Source organism: Cyprinodon tularosa, unplaced genomic scaffold (genome assembly GCF_016077235.1).
Source record: "Cyprinodon tularosa strain WSP-4 unplaced genomic scaffold, ASM1607723v1 ctg298, whole genome shotgun sequence".
NCBI lineage: Eukaryota > Metazoa > Chordata > Actinopteri > Cyprinodontiformes > Cyprinodontidae > Cyprinodon > Cyprinodon tularosa.
Window position 1 is genome coordinate 1,475,767 of NW_024039005.1, and position 16,899 is coordinate 1,492,665.

General features: G+C 39.9%; 2 protein-coding genes across 2 annotated transcripts; one reads left to right on the forward strand and one right to left on the reverse strand.

Moving 5' to 3' along the window:
* The first annotated feature begins 1,174 nt into the window (after nucleotides 1-1,174).
* On the forward strand, nucleotides 1,175-2,359 carry fibina (fin bud initiation factor a). The gene has a single exon (XM_038291279.1). The coding sequence runs from the start codon at nucleotides 1,237-1,239 to the stop codon at nucleotides 1,864-1,866; it is 630 nt and encodes a 209-aa protein (XP_038147207.1). The 5' UTR covers nucleotides 1,175-1,236; the 3' UTR covers nucleotides 1,867-2,359.
* A 7,549-nt stretch (nucleotides 2,360-9,908) lies between these two features.
* tmem276a (transmembrane protein 276a) lies at nucleotides 9,909-14,518 on the reverse strand. The gene is made up of 4 exons (XM_038291303.1): nucleotides 13,602-14,518; nucleotides 12,875-12,988; nucleotides 12,646-12,783; nucleotides 9,909-11,046 (listed from the first exon to the last, which is right to left on the reverse strand). Exons 1-4 carry the CDS (start codon nucleotides 13,987-13,989, stop codon nucleotides 10,799-10,801), a joined length of 888 nt encoding a protein of 295 aa, XP_038147231.1. The 5' UTR covers nucleotides 13,990-14,518; the 3' UTR covers nucleotides 9,909-10,798.
* Between the last annotated feature and the right edge of the window lie 2,381 nt (nucleotides 14,519-16,899).

The following is a 16,899-nucleotide window of genomic DNA, read 5'->3' on the forward strand; positions in this document are numbered from 1 at the left end:
TAATGTAGTTGCGATTTTCTTAATGTAGTTGCGCTTTGCTTTATGTAGTTGCGATTTCCTTAATGTAGTTGCGCTTTGCTTTATGTAGTTTTGTTTTCCTTAATCTAGTTGCACTTTGCTTTATGTAGTTGCGATTTCCTTAATGTAGTTGCGCTATGCTTTATGTAGTTGCGATTTCCTTAATGTAGTTGCGCTTTGCTTTATGTAGTTGCAATTTCCTTAATGTAGTTGCGATTTTCTTAATGTAGTTGCACTTTGCTTTATGTAGTTTTGTTTTCCTTAATGTAGTTGCACTTTGCTTTATGTAGTTGCGATTTCCTTAATGTAGTTGCGATTTCCTTAATGTAGTTGCGCTTTGCTTTATGTAGTTGCAATTTCCTTAATGTAGTTGCGCTTTGCTTTATGTAGTTGCGATTTCCTTAATGTAGTTGCGATTTCGTTAATGTAGTTGCGCTTTGCTTTATGTAGTTGAGATTTCCTTAATATAGTTGCACTTTGCTTTATGTAGTTGCGATTTCCTTAATGTAGTTGCGCTTTGCTTTATGTAGTTGCGATTTCCTCAATGTAGTTGCGCTTTGCTTTATGTAGTAGCGATTTCCTTAATGTAGTTGCGATTTCCTTAATGTAGTTGCGCTTTGCTTTATGTAGTTGCGATTTCCTTAATGTAGTTGCGCTTTGCTTTATGTAGTAGCGATTTCCTTAATGTAGTTGCGATTTCCTTAATGTAGTTGCGCTTTGCTTTATGTAGTTGGGATTTCCTTAATGTAGTTGCACTTTGCTTTATGTAGTTGCGATTTCCTTAATGTAGTTGCGATTTTCTTAATGTAGTTGCGCTTTCAGATTAGTAGATGCAGTTTGCGCTTCAGGACCACCGTATGTTTAAGCCAGAATGATTTGACGTTTAAATATGACTTTCCTACGACTTTAAAGACATTGGTGTGAAGGAAGCATAGGTTCCCATATGTTGATGTGTTTCAAAAACTGTCTAGAAAGTAATAAATGAATATGGAAGCAGTTTCTGTTCTAATAACACAGTAATGAGACAGAAGCATAAATTCGCAGTGAAAATGTGTGTGTGTGAATAAGGGGCCAGGAGGGCCCCTCTCGCTGAAAGAGGCCGTCTGTTCCTTGTAAGTTTAGTGGGACTGACTGTAACATGAGTCAGGATGAAAACTGGGCTCCGCATCCGGCTGCCAGTCCAGATGCAGCCTGCTAGAGAGGGAGAAGTGGTGCAGGATGGATCCAGTCCCGCTGCTCCTCATTCTGCTCACATCTTGGCCCTCGACCTCCGCGGTCTACGATGGGCCCCTGCAGCCTGAGATCTCAAACGGCACTTTTCACCACTTCTTCGTCCCGGACGGAGATTATGAGGAGAATGTGGACCCGGAGCAGTGCCAGATGCTCTTCAAGTTCTCCGATGTAGTTCCGTGCTCCGCTGCAGCGGAGCGGAGCGACGCTGCGGTGCGCGACGACTTCATCATCACCAAGCTGCAGGCGGAGGACGCGGCGCGGCTGCTGGAGGGCATCGGCCGCGCCGTGGCGCACGACCTGGATGGAGAGGACAGCTACGGGAAGCTCCTTCAAAAGGAGATCTCCCAGATCGGGGAGGCCTTCTCCAGCGTGGACAGATCCCTGGTGGAGCTGGAGGGGAAGTTTAAGCAAAGCCAGGAGACTGAGCTGAAGGAGGAAGAGCAGCTGAACGGCTACGCGGTGAAGCAAGTGAGCGACATCAAAGGCGCGCTGAGGGAAACCATGGACATCTCTCAGGGACTTAAAGACAGACATGAGCTGCTGTCCCTCATCATCCGCAGCCATGGCACCAGGCTGAGCCGCCTGAAGACTGAGTTCCTCAATGTGGGCTTATGAACGCATTGGTTTGTAAGTGCGTAATATAAAAAGAGCATCAGGTTCATCAAACAACTGGAAAATGTATTGTGGTTTATGAATATGCCTCTGAAGTATTTCACCCTGACCTTTTGGTTCTTCCCGTTCCTCTGAGCTATGCAGGGAGCTGTAACTAAAATATCAGCACATTCCTGTAAGTCAGGGGGGGGGGGGAAGCAAAGAGAGAATAAATTATGGCTGTGCCACTCATGCAGGGGGGGTTTATTCAGTCAGGGTGATTAAATATAGTGCAAAGATGTTAATCTGTATCATTGTGAGACTGACTATATTGAATTAATATGAACTTCCCAGTTGAGTCCCCGACCAAAGGATAATAAGTTTCTCTTTCAACCCTCCACTGAACTGGGGGCCCCAAGAGGACCTAAATGTACACAGGAGTTGTTAATAAGAGCATCAGCTGTATGAGGTACTTCAAAATAAATGGAAACACCAACAAAAACTTCCAAATTTTACAGAAATATTGAGTTTTTTTTCATTTGTTAAAGGAAAAGTATGTAGGCCTATTCAGAATTCAGACTTCTGAAAGTACTTTAAATATAAATAAATAATTGTTTTTAATTCAGAGTAATTTTCATGTGAATGTGCTTTACTGGAGGCATCCATGTTTGTCAAAGAACACTACTGCCACCTACTGGTTAGTGACATTGTCACGGTGCGGTATCGGCTGTTGATCAAGTCCCAGTGCTGTATCTGGTGTTTGTCACAACGCGCTATTATCCAAGTCATCTTGAAAACATTCTTCTTCCAAATGTTGGCTACATATTACGGGTTTTTTCTCTGGCCAGAAGTTCGATGGCAAATCCTCCCTCTTCAAGTTGGCGATCCAACGACCAACCCGTCCGTGGAGGATCAGGAATCAGAAAGGTGGAATAACTCTTTTTTTCACTTTTACCCGATGTATTCCAACATCCAGCCAACATATTCTCATTATCAGTTCGTATGAAATTGTACGAAAAGTTATGCACACTATTTCGTATGTTTTGGACATTTTTCCTCAAAAAACCACATCAGTGCGCATGCGCTGGCAAACAGAAAAAAAAAGCAGATCCGCGGACGGACGTAAAACTGGGAAAAACATTGCAATAATCACTTATTCATGTCTCTAACTACGTTGCTTGCTGTTTTATATCTTAGGGTCAGGGTTAGGGCTAATTGTAATTTACATTCTATGTTCTTAAATGGTGCGTTAGATGCGCATACGACGAAAAAAACGTCCAAAACGTACAAAATTACGGTAAATAACTTTTCGTACGATTTCATACGAACTCATAATGAGAATACACTGATCCAGCTGCCATGCACGTGGGCATTGTCAGTTTCACTATAGCTTTGGTGAATTTCAATGGTGAAGTCCTCTGGAAATCTTCAATAATTGTTGTTGATTGCAGATGTGTCTAGTAGTTCCCATTGATTTAGCTTGGAAAGCGGGGAGAATGGCGCTAGGCTTACCGCACCGTGACGTCACTGCTGGAAGATGGCAGGAGGGAGGGGTTACTAGATTTGCACTGGAAAAACCATCTAGAAATAAGTAAAAATATCTTAAATTAAGTGTATTTACCCTTAATTTGAGCAGAAAAATGAGTTTGTTTGCCAATGGAATGAGTGTTTTTTACTCTTAAAATAAGATAATTAGATTATATGCACTTGAAATAAGACAATGCAATTGCTTTTTTTATTATTTTAAATGTAAATTGTCGTGTTCCATTGGCAGAATGTCTCTTTTACCTCCTCAATCCAAGAATAAATGCACTTACTTTAAGAAAAAATTACTTATCTAGATTTAGATTTTTTTCATGTGTGGACAGAAATAGCCGCTCCCAGACTCAGTGATTTTTACTGATTAACACTAAATTAATTAAATCTATGCGACCGTATAAGTTTTAGGTATAAATAATGATCCATTTATTATTCCTTGCTGACCGATCTTCTCCTTTAATGTTGATTATTAAAGCTAACTGCACACACAGAGTCATAATTGAGAAAAAAAAATTACACAGACATGTCTAACCTTTGTAATGTACAGTATACAGACATTGGAGCTGTTGCTCCGCTACCATGGAGGCGACTCAGCTGAGTAAGGAAGCTCAGGTTGATCAGTTTTCACCTCTTCTGCATTATTAACTCTCTCATCTTCCTCCCTGGGGTCTGTTTACCAATCTGACGCAGTGATACCGTGGTCGTTAAGGCAGATATTGGCTCCTGTGGTGATGTATGCGCCAACATGAAATCAGCATTTCCATAAAGCTTGTTTCTATAGCGAAACATGAATAGCTAACCCTAAATTACTTTAGACTTGATGACCAAATTAAGATGAAAAAAAAAAGACTTCAGATAAAAACAAAGCATTGGAAAACTGAACAATAATGCAGCTTTTCCTCCCCTGGTGAAACCAGCTGGTGTAAGATCTCTAAATATTGCAGCTCTGATATCAGCTACATCTTATGAATCTCCCCCAAACTCTTAAATGAGCTTTCCATCATAACTCTGTAAATGCTGCAGTTCTCACAGTGGCTTTTGTGCATTTTTCCGCCATAATTTATCATTCCACCAAACCTTCCAGCTTCTTTTGTGGTTTTACCCTCCTTATGAGGGCTGTCAGTGACTTTCTTCTGAACAACTGTCAACTCAGCAGTTTTTCCTGTTATTGTGTTTAGGAAAACAACATGTATGCACCAAAAATATTTTTCCTTGTTTTTTTTTCCTTATTTACTAAAATTCTAAGAAAATGAATTTTGGATTTTAATGAGTTCTAAGCCATAATTATCTCAATTATCAAAACCAAATACTTAAAAAACTACGTTATTTTGTGTGTAATGAATGTATCTATGAACAAGTGTGGTATTTTATAATTAAGTTATGAAAAATAAAAGCTCCTATTGTAACCCAGAGGTAACTAAAGATGTTTTTTGTGCATTCGGGGTGCGTTACACTTTGAACAAGTAGCAGCAGCTTGAGTTAGTAAGTTGTTGTTTTTTTTATCCCTTCTGTGGAAATTCGCAGGTTGTGAGAAGTATGCAGGACTTCAAAGCAGCACGTTGCATCTGTGCTCCTCCAGTTTACTTCTGTGACGTTTCACTGTTGATGCTACGGTCGATTTGGACGAGAGACACAGAGAGAAAGAGAGAGAGAGACAATGAGGACGTCCTGAAATTTTCATTCTGCAGGCAAACACACACAACATTAATATAAGAGCTCTACGTTTTTTTTTTTTGTTTGTTTGTTTTTTGCTGACCGGCTTCCATTTTTACTTTTAAAAACAACTGAGAGTTTTTTTTTTTGTTTTTTTTTTATAGGATACTTTGAAAGTGATTTACTTTTTTGAGTAAGAGACTCCTGAAGGATTTTTTTTTCTCCTTCATTGCAGTGGCGGCTGGCGAAAAATATTTTTGGTGGGGCTGATATAGCCTAGTGTATGTCTCCAACTAATCCAGAATAAGAATTCAAATAAACAATTGGACAATAAATACAATTTAACAGTAATCATTTAATTTACTATATAATAACAGTAACAGTGATGATTTTGGTCACAATAACCATGACATGAAATTTTCATACCCTACAACAGGGATGTTCTTCTGGCAAACGGGTAGATAAATAAGGATCTCACCGAATTTGGTGGAAGCTGCATCTCGTTCGTTACGTTCGCCATCGTCCCTCTAATTGTCTGCACCTGCGCATTGGGTGCAGAAGCCTGTTAAAGCGCAGTATTTTCAGAGCCCCAAGACCATAAAGTTCTGAGACGCTGATTGGCCATTAAATTATTAAATTCACCTAGCAATAGTACATGATTGACAGATTCTCTGCACATGTGGGGCTGTCTAATCAGAGCCCCAAGACAGAGACGGTGGGAGTCTGTGTGTGGAAATCCACAAATGAATGACAGTAGATAGGGAAATGTAGTTTATATAATTTGTTTTGCTTATAGGTACACACTCTAGAGAGTAAAACTGACATTTATGAGTTAATTTCCACAAATATATTTTATGTTTCTTCTTATCAGGGAGGGCGGTGCCCCAGCGCCCCCTATGGGCCGGCCGCCACTGCTTCATTGCGAATCAAGCATAGTGTCACAGTCTTGGTTCTGTTAAGAAGTTTTATTTTAGTTTTTTCAGTTTCACTTTGATTCATGTTTTTCTTTTTATTCTAGTTTTATTGGTTTAATTCCTATTTTGTGGTGTTTTCTGGATATATTTGAGTTATTTGGTATTTCTTGATTGCCCTCTTGTGTTGGTCTCCTTTTTTCCCTAGCGCCTTCTAGACTCCTCTGTTCACACCTGCTCCCAATCAGCTCATTAGTCCTGTCTTTGTTCAGCCTACTATATACGTATACTCTCCCTCTGCAGTTCTTCAGTGCTGGTTCCTCGTCTTTTCCTGGCTCCCTATGTGAGTTTTCCCCTGAAGTTGTCTGGTTTTTTGTTCCATGTATTGTGTACTTTGGTTTTTGTTTTTTTTGCCTCAGTTTATTAATTAAATCTACAAAAACTCTACTCTGCCTCCTCACCTCTGCGTTTGGGCCCCTCAAAACCTCAACCAAACCGGATGTACACGGGATTCTTCTGTGTTATTTAAAGGAAAATTTGAAGTCTGTTTAAAATTATTGTATATTTGTATAAGAGATACTGAGGTGTGGCTCATTTCTGTCCCAGAAATGTTCACTGCAAAAAATGATCTTAAAATAAGTCAAAATTTCTTAAATAAGGTGTATTTATTGATTTGAATAGATAAATATGATTTGCCAGTGGAATGAATATTTCTATTCTTAAAGTAATATAATTAGATAATATGTGCTTGAAATAAGACAATGCAATTGTTGTTTTTTTTCTTATTTTACATGTAAATTTTCCTGTTCCATTGGCAAAGTTTCACACTTACCACCCCAATTCAAGAGCTAATGCACTTCTTTTAAGAACAAATTTCTTTTTTCCAGTGTGTAAATAACTATTGGTTGTAGTAAACTGCTACACTGCAAAAAACATCTAGAAATAAGTAAAAAATGTCTTAAATTAAGTGTATTTACCCTTAGTTTGAGCAGGCAAATCAGATGATCTGCCAATGGAATGAGTATTTTTACTCCTAAAATAAGATAATTAGATAATATACACTTGAAATAAGACAAAGCAATTGTTTTTTCTTATTTTAAGTGTAAATTGTCTTGTTCCATTGGCAGTGTCTCACTTACCTCCCGAATTCAAGAAAAAATGCACTTAATTTGAGCAAAAATGACTTTTTTAGATTTCCATTTTTTGCAGTGTATCAGGACTCTGAGTCTATTATTTTGATCATACTCTCAGCGCACTGGAAAAAAAAAACCAAAGTCATTATTTCTTAAAATAAGTGCATTTGTTCTTGAATTGAGGAGGTAAGAGACATGTTGCCAATGGAACAAGAAAATTTACATTTAACATAAGAAAACCATTGCATTGTCTTATTTCAAATGCATTTTATCTAAATATCTTATTTTAAGAGTAAAAATACTCATTCCATTGGCAAATCATCTCATTTATCTACTCAAATTAAGGGTAAATACACTTAATTTGAGAAATCTTTACTTATTTCTAGATAGTTTTTCCAGTGTGACATTCTAATTCTATACCCCTGATGTGCAAAGCAGTGTGTGGGTTTCTGGTCATCTGGGTCCTTGTGAAACTCTGCATCTAACTGTGTTATAGTCTGCATGCCATGCTTATTTTTTCCTTCCTTCCCTTTGCCCTGAGGCATTCTGCTGTAAATCTCCGTCGTCCTTTGAACTGTGAGTTTAGCATAAACCCTCTTCTTGCTTTCTGTTCACACCATTATGACATTACAGTTATTCTTGGTGGCAGACTTGCCCGTCCCTTTTGAATTGGACCTGGTTAATAGGCCTCTGAAGTCTGTCACTTCCTCCTGTGAACCATCTGGAAGTCATCGGCTGGAGTTTGAAATATCTTTCTCCGAAGCCTTCAGCGCGTCTATTATCTACTTTTCTGTCTGTCACACAGAGTTCATGTTTTGCGGGAAATGTTAACCTCTGAACTCTGAACCACATAAGTTCAGTTTCCTTTACATTTACATATAAAAAAAATGCTGTTTGCTTTGTCTTAATTAAAATGCTGGTGATGTTCGTTCAATCTTAACCAAAAATCAGACATGCTTTTCAAATAGGAATATTTTTTGACTCCTGGGGGGGGAAAAAAACAAGTTTATAGCCTGGTTTTGTCTGCTGTCTCTCTGTTTTTATATATTTTTAAAGCGTATTGTAACTGTGAATAGTTTAATTACGGTATAAAATTCACTCATCCCACCCAGTATCTGCACAAAAAAACAAAAACCAGCTGTCAAAAGCGTGCGGCCGCTCTTTAACAGACAAGGTTTCTGCAGATTTGAAGGAGGCCATATGGGCTGCCACGGGTGCAACTGGGTGTGATTTCCTCTGTCTGGTTTTCCTCGCAGTCCAGTTTCCCCTGAGGGACCCCCATTTTTTAAAACAGCTCTCTGTGGCTCAGAACATGGTAGAACAGGATCGTGAAAAAAAAAACAAAAAAAAGTACTGCAGAAGCCTTGTGTGCACAGAAACCATATATGTTTGCGCTGCACTTAATTTCCAGAGGCGCTGCACAGAAGATTCGACTGAAAAAAAAAAAAAAACATTTATATTTTCCACACTGTTTAGAAAAAGGCAGACTGGGTCAAAGCAATTTATTGTTCTTTTTTGATTCTAAAAAGAAACTCCAGCCATTGAACAATATATATCCTCTGAAGATTTAGTCATTTCTGTTTAGAGGCACTAAATAACAGAGCGTGTTTGAAGACTGCAGACTGTTTTCCTCTCAAACACATTTTAAGGCCAAACAAAGAAAGGTCAGGAATGTAGAACCAAGCTGACCTGTGAAAACTTTAGACCCCCTCAGTTCTGCCTTCAGCAAAACGCCTGCAATAGAGCATTTGTTTCTGTTAGAAAGGTCTGTGTTGGTATTCATGCTGTCCTCACAGCAGAACGACTACTGTGATGAGGAAAATGCAACGATTGCTTGACCTAAAAACAGGTTCTTCATGGAGGATTTGTCAAAGTTATTGGTTTGGGTGATGGACCAAGGCACATGCAGGAACTCAGATTTATGATGAATAAACTTATACTTAAATACATAAAGATCAGGAAATGAAGCAGGGATAAATCAACAGCCAGGGGCATCATGGAAGACTTGCAGGCATGACATAAGATACTGTAATGAGTGGATAAATGGAGCACAATGATTAACCAAGTACTTATATGCTGAGGGAGGATTGGAAAATAAAATAGGATGACAGTGAGAAAATCTACAGACAATATAGAGCAGCTAAGCCAGAAGAGAAACAGGGAGAAAGAGCCATGGGAAAGAGACTAATTAAGAACTGAATAAAAATCCCTTATTAAGAGAAAAGGACAAATAATAACCTAAGATAATAAAGGCTAAGACTTGGGGAACAGAGCACAGAAATAAATAAGCAGGATGACAATGGACAAAATAAAACTTAAGCAAAAGCATTAAAATAAAAACAAGTTCCCAAACAATTGATATGCTTTGTGTTAGGAAGGAAGGAAGGAAGGAAGGTGTCTAAAATGAGACAAATTGCAATTAATTAGTCCTCATTTTTAGTAATATTCACATTTTATAAACCTCTGTTTAATTTATTTGTTTTTTTCTTTTTTTCTTTTCCAAGAAGGGAAAAATAAAGACTTGAGGCGCCCTCTATAGGTAGACAGAGGAAAATATATGGTTCTTCCATCAGTTCCCAAATGTTGTGAAGTTACTGATCTTATTTTAGTATTTCACTACTGTGTTTAAGCCTCATAATGCTTAAAGATACATTGTAGTCATAAAATGTCAGTACATTTTCTTTGCTGAATATAAAGTAGAGCAGATCATCTACATCATGTTTTGTTTTTTTCCACTGTGAAAGGAGACATTTCAGCCTTTAAAAATGAAGAAGAGATTCTAATGAAGGAAATTAGGGGGAAAAAACCTAAATCCCCAAAGTGCATTGACAACTTCTTGAATTTTCAAAATATTTATTCTATTGCATCTTTAAAAGGATATTTCATTTACCTCGGCTTAAAATTACTTTACTAAATGTTTTATAACTGCTAATCAATGTCTGAAGGTTTTATAATAAAGTTAGGAAGACTGATGTCATTTTCTGCCTCCTTACATTTATACATGTAAGCATTAAATATTTGTAAGATGTTTTCTGTTTGCTTTGCCCCGACACACATCCGAGTTCACGTTGGTCCTAACTGGATCTATAAAAGCATGTATGTCAGTTTAATGCTTTATGCAGAAAACATTCGTTTTGCATGGCCTTTTTATTTTTCCAAAAATATCTTGGTGAAGGTAAGACCTCAAGAACAAACAAAAAAATTTCCCTCAAACACAGTTTTGTCTTAATGCTCATATTTTGCCTTGAATAAACACAAATGCATCTGCATACATACGATTCAAAAAGTACATGTACATATTTATAGATCTGAATGGGTACATAATGATACACAGTTGCCCTTTGAAATGTGATGATGCACATTAATACTTTTCGTTTCAATACAGTTTATTTCAAAGTTGTGCTATTAAACTTCTGCCAGTTTCTCTTTTTATTTTTTTTTTGTTCTTCTCCATCTCGCAGAATTTATAGGAAGAAATGATCATGTCCGCCTCCTTGAGAGCAAGCAATGACACATAAGAGTTCATTCGGAAAAAAGCACCAGACAAACCGAACTTCAGTCAAATGTCGCTTCTTTATCATTTAGTCTTTCTGAGAGACTGTGCTTTTTTCTCTGTCTGGTGGCTCTCAGAGACCTTTGATGAAACTGTCTGCAGTGCGGAGCAAGGCTCAGTACCGTTTCAGGATGAGACAGGCATCTGTTTGGGGTGCTCATGCTCTGTCACACGCAGCCATTCTCCTGTCTGGGCTTGTGACCCACCGGGGAGTGTGGGGGGTAGAGGGAAGGAGCCAGTGTGCACAGGAAGCCTGCCAGCAATGTGAGGCCCAGTCCTCCCCAAGCACAAAACATAGACCAGCCGTAACCATGACTGATGTCCTCTGGTATACCGAACATGTAGCGGGGATAGCGAGACAGTTCAAAGTTGATCCCAGCCACGCATGTGCAGAGGGAGATTATACAGCAGGTCCCTGATGGAGGGCAGAAGAAACCAAGTTAGACATTATTACAAACCAATTTTAAATAAAAACAGTCAATTCTGTTGCATGGGTTTAGGGTCAAGCTGCATGGAGGGACGGTCTGTTGTCACAATGTGATGCTCTTTTAGGATTCATCGTCAACTCCAGGCAACCTTCAAGACTTTAAAGGAAAAGTCGCTCATATTCAGAATCCAAACTTCTGAAAGTTCTTTAAATGTGAAATGATTCCATCCTGTTCAATAAATGATCAGTGTTTTTAATTCAGAGTAATTTTCATGTGAATGTGCTTTACTGGAGGCATCCATGTTTGTCAAAGAACACTACTGCCACCTACTGGTTAGTGACATTGTCACGGTGCGGTATCGGCTGTTGATCAAGTCCCAGTGCTGTATCTGGTGTTTGTCACAACGCGCTATTATCCAAGTCATCTTGAAAACATTCTTCTTCCAAATGTTGGCTACATATTACGGGTTTTTTCTCTGGCCAGAAGTTCGATGGCAAATCCTCCCTCTTCAAGTTGGCGATCCAACGACCAACCCGTCCGTGGAGGATCAGGAATCAGAAAGGTGGAATAACTCTTTTCACTTTTACCCGATGTATTCCAGCATCCAGCTGCCATGCACGTGGGCATTGTCAGTTTCACTATAGCTCTGGTGAATTTCAATGGTGAAGTCCTCTGGAAATCTTCAATAATTGTTGTTGATTGCAGATGTGTCTAGTAGTTCCCATTGATTTAGCTTGTAAAGCGGGGAGAATGGCGCTAGGCTAACCGCACCGTGACGTCACTGCTGGAAGATGGCAGGAGGGAGGGGCTACTATATTTGGGCAAAAATGGCCGCTCCCAGACGAACGTATTAGTTTTAGGTATAAATAATGATCCATTGATTATTCCTGCTGACTAGACTTTTCCTTTAAAATAGTTAAATCACTTATGATTATAAGAAAAAAACAAAGTGGACAGGATCTTTTTACTCATAGCCCTTTTTTTAAACGGACAACGTCAAAACATTTTTATAAACAATTCAAAATAACTAATTCGCACATGTATAGCTTGTGACTGTTAATAGGATTGAAATCAATTAGAGCTTCATACAATACATTACTACTATTTTGTTGAGATACCCTATAAGGCATTTTTTTCATACAGCTGTATGAAATCTGGTAACATTTCTGTACTGTCCGCTTGTACAGGAGACATATGTTTACTGCTGTGGAGAAAGCATAGTAGCTTTACCGCTGATGGACTAGATTTAGTATATTTATTCAAAATTACAAAACTTTACATACAGTATCTATCTATCTATCATCTCGATAGCTATCTACCTATCTAGATGATAGATAGATAGATTTATCTATGTATCTAATAGTGAGGGTTTTTTCATCCGTTAAAGCCTTTGTTTTTAATATGAACTTGCCACTCACAATATGGTGGATCTGCTCACGTTTTGTTTTTAACGGGTAATGAAGCCCTTGCGGCCGATTAGTCTCCTCTAACGAGACATTTCAAACCGCTCTGATTAGCAGAGAGACCACACCGCCCCTCCGCAGTGATTCCATGCAGGATTTGTTTTAACTTAAAGACTATTTTACCTCCCATGAGGAAGAGGAGTCCAGCCACATACTGCATCAGATCATGCTCCTGACAGCAGCCCAGCACGCCTATAATCCAGCCAAACAGGATGATGGATATAGCCATGCCAATGAAGCTGGCAGTCATCCTCTGCAGGTCTAAATAAGGAAAAAAAAACACACATCCAGTTTGACTTTCATTTTTATCACATTAATAGTAGAAAAATAATAACATATGGTGTCTACTCACGGAGTGTGTGCCATTCATCCTGCCTGATAGTCTTAGTTAGATTGATTGGCAGGTTTCTGGGCAGTGCTGCTGAAGAGTAGTAGTATTTTATGCTTGTGCAGCGCGGTACTAATCCTGAGGATAAAAACAACAGAAAGAGGATGCCTGGGATTAGTACTCAGATCAGGTGGGGAGGATATCGCAAGACTCTTTGCTACACCCTCCCTCCCACACTCCCTCCTTCCCCCTTTCCGTTCCACCACCACCCACCCATCCATCCATCCATCCATCAATCCATCCTTCCATCCATTATACATTAATACACACAGTTGTAGCGTAGCTTTCTGCCCGCATTCCCAGGCCTCTTTTACAACAATTCATCCTTCTGTGTTTGAGTAAAAAAAGAAAACACAAAGCCTTGTGTTTTTGCCTTGTGACTCTACCCCTTGTAGGAGGCTAGTTGCTGCCCTGCACAAAATAATGCAACCGTTTTTGGCATTTACTTAATCATTTTTATTTACTTTAACACTATTATTTTATGTTAGCAGGATAGGACATACAATAACTGTGTTAAAGTAACTAAGTGTGATTAAGTAAAATGCCAAAAAATGTTGCATTATTCTTTTTTTCAGCGTCGAGGCCTTGGCGTTTCTGTGCGCAGGATCAGCACCTTGGATAGCGAAAGTACACAGCGCAGCGCCTCCCGTTCAAAGAGCCCAAAATAAAAAGAGCAAATTAAAACCCGAACCTTTAAAGATCAAATCCTCAATCTCTCGGTCGAATCCCTCCCGGTGGCACTTCCTCCACAGGCCGGTGATGGTAGAGTTGAAGTGCCGACTGCAAAGCGACTCCATGGCCGAAGCGGGAGGCAAGAAGTGCCTCTTGGCTCGCAGGAGAATGTCGCCCTTCCTCTCCGCAGGTTTCTCCCTCGGCAGCATGCGGAGCGGAAGGTTGTTGTTGGAGATGTAGATGTAGCCCGGGTCGTTCCTTTTGTTGGAGTAATTCTTGCAGCGGTCCCGGTGTCGCCTGGCGTCCGTCTCGTACCAGTTGTCGGTGCTGATCGCCACCGCGATCAGTCCCAGCGCGCAGAACGCCAAGAACAGCCCCGCTACGGTTAAAGTCCTCATAGCGGCCATGTTTCCATGCGATTCTGGCCTCGGCGCCGTGATGGTTTCACGGGGTGGGTGAGGGGAGGGGGACGACGACTCCGGCTGCTGCTGCTTTCACTGACTGCGGTGTGGAGGAAATTCAGCGGTGCATGCGAACCCGAATGACGGACGCAGCACAGAAGCTCTCATTTCCCCTTAATTCCTCCTAATGACCCAAATACTTTGGAGCGAAGGTAAATAAACAGATTTTTTTTTTTTTGGGTTGTGTCTCCTTTATGCACCTGAACTCGCCGTTTCCCGGTTACTGCTCGGGTCCAGCAGCTCTTTCCAGCAGATGGAGACAGAGGGAGTATTTGGAAACAGTCGCCCCAGAGCTGCACCTCCTGCACAGAGGAGCATCATGTGTGGAGAGAGTCTGCCTAAGCCAGTCATGATGCATCCCGCCTCCTCCTCCTCCCGTTAATGGACCATCTCTTGCATAAAAACAGCCGCTGCTGTGTGAAGTTGTAAAACACTGAGAGGCAGGCCACATTAAACCCCCGCAAAGGGCTCCGCTTCCTTTGCGTAAAGCACAGGAAACGGTTTCATCACATCCAATAGGTTACTTCTGGTAAATTTCCATTCCTGCAGAGATGTACAAATAACCGACTGTATGGCGCGAAGTGTTCATTGGTTAAAGAATTAAAGCATTTCAAACAAAAGGTGGCGCAGATATTTAATCTGTAAACATGTCTGTATGACATAGGCATTGCCTTGCTAAAGTATTTACCCTCCTTTCATTTTTCTTTCACACTTTGTATCGTTTTTAAACACACAAACTGCATGCAAGGGACCCTTCCTGCATTAATGTGACCTGTCTTACACCCTAAGGGGGTATAAATAAATTTCTGCCTGACAAAAACACACAAAAGTAAATCACTTATAGCCTCACAGCTATTAGATTTAAGAAGAAACTTTTGGTACGTCTGTAAAGGTAAGATGTCATAGAATGGTTTTCTGGTGTCAGCACCATTGTAGCTTTGACCCTGCCTGAAATATTAGGGACAAAATACAAAATATTTTGCATTTTTTGAACCTCGCCAAAATTTTCTTTGAAATAAACATTGCAAAACACTACCAAAATATTATTTATAGCACAAAAAAGTAGTACAGACTTTTAAATCTAAATGTTGTGTAAGAATATACCAAATTTGGTATCAATCAGATGAATCATATTTATTTTAGAATGGTATTAGTGAGAAATTTCTTAGGTGGAGAGGCCATTTTGGCACATTTATCCAAAAATGTCACCAAACTGTGCCAAATGTGTTTTTTACATCAATACTGGGGGTTTGTTAAAATTACGAGGTCACGTAGCAGCTGGACCCACCGGTGGGTCCGTAGGGTTCTAGGGGTTAACTCAATTCTGCCCCCTTGAATCTGATGCTCCTCAATAAAAATCACTGTTCTCAGAAGTAACACAACCTGAAAGAGTATACAGGTGCTGGTCATAAAATTAGAATATCATGAAAAAGTAGATTGATTTCAGTAATTCCATTTAAAAAGTGAAACTTGTATATTATATTCATACATTACATACAAACTCATATATTTCAGATGTTTATTTTGTTTAATTTTGATGATTACAAATGACAACAAATGAAAATCTCAAATTCATCATATCAGAAAATTAGAATATTGTGAAAAGGTTCAAAATTGATGGCCCCTGGTGCCACACTCTAATCAGCTAATTAACTCAAACCACCTGCAAAAGCCTTTAAATGGTCTTTCAGTCTAGTTCTATAGGCTACACAATCATGGGGAAGACTGCTGACTTGACAGTTGTCCAAAAGACGACCATCGACACCTTGCACAAGGAGGGCAAGACACAAAAGGTCATCGCTAAAGAGGCTGGCTGTTCACAGAGCTCAGTGTCCAAGCACATTAATAGAGAGGCGAAGGGAAGGAAAAGATGTGGTCGAAAAAAGTGTACAAGCAAGAGAGATAACCGCACCCTGGAGAGGATTGTGAAACAAAACCCCTTCAAAAATGTGGGGGAGATTCACAAAGAGTGGACTGCAGCTGGAGTGAGTGCTTCAAGAACCACCACACACAGACGTATGAAAGACATGGGTTTCTGCTGTCGCATTCCTTGTGTCAAGCCACTCTTGAACCACAGACAGCGTCAGAAGCGTCTTGCCTGGGCTAAAGAGAAACAGGACTGGACTGCTGGTGAGTGGTCCAAAGTCATGTTCTCTGATGAAAGTAAATTTTGCATTTCCTTTGGAAATCAAGGTCCCAGAGTCTGGAGGAAAAGAAGAGAGGCACTTCATCCACGTTGCTTGAAGTCCAGTGTAAAGTTTCCACAGTCAGTGATGGTTTGGGGTGCCATGTCATCTGCTGGTGTTGGTCCATTGTGTTTTCTGAGGTCCAGGGTCAACGCAGCCACATACCAGGAAGTTTTAGAGCACTTCATGCTTCCTGCAGCTGACCAACTTTTTGGAGATGCAGATTTCATTTTCCAACAGGACTTGGCACCTGCACACAGTGCCAAAGCTACCAGTACCTGGTTGAAGGACCATGGTATCCCTGTTCTTAATTGGCCAGCAAACTCTCCTGACCTTAACCCCATAGAAAATCTATGGGGTATTGTGAAGAAGAAGATGCAATACACCAGACCCAACAATTCAGAAGAGCTAAAAGCCACTATTAGAGCAACCTGGGCTATCATAACACCTGAGCAGTGCCACAGACTGATCGACTCCATGCCACGCCGCATTGCTGCAGTAATACAGGCCAAAGGAGGCCCAACTAAATACTGAGTGCTGTACATGCTCATACTTTTCATGTTCATACTTTTCAGTTGGCCAACATTTCTATAAATCCTTTGTTTTTATTGGTCTTCAGTAATATTCTAATTTTCTGATATGATGAATTTGAGATTTTCATTTGTTGTCA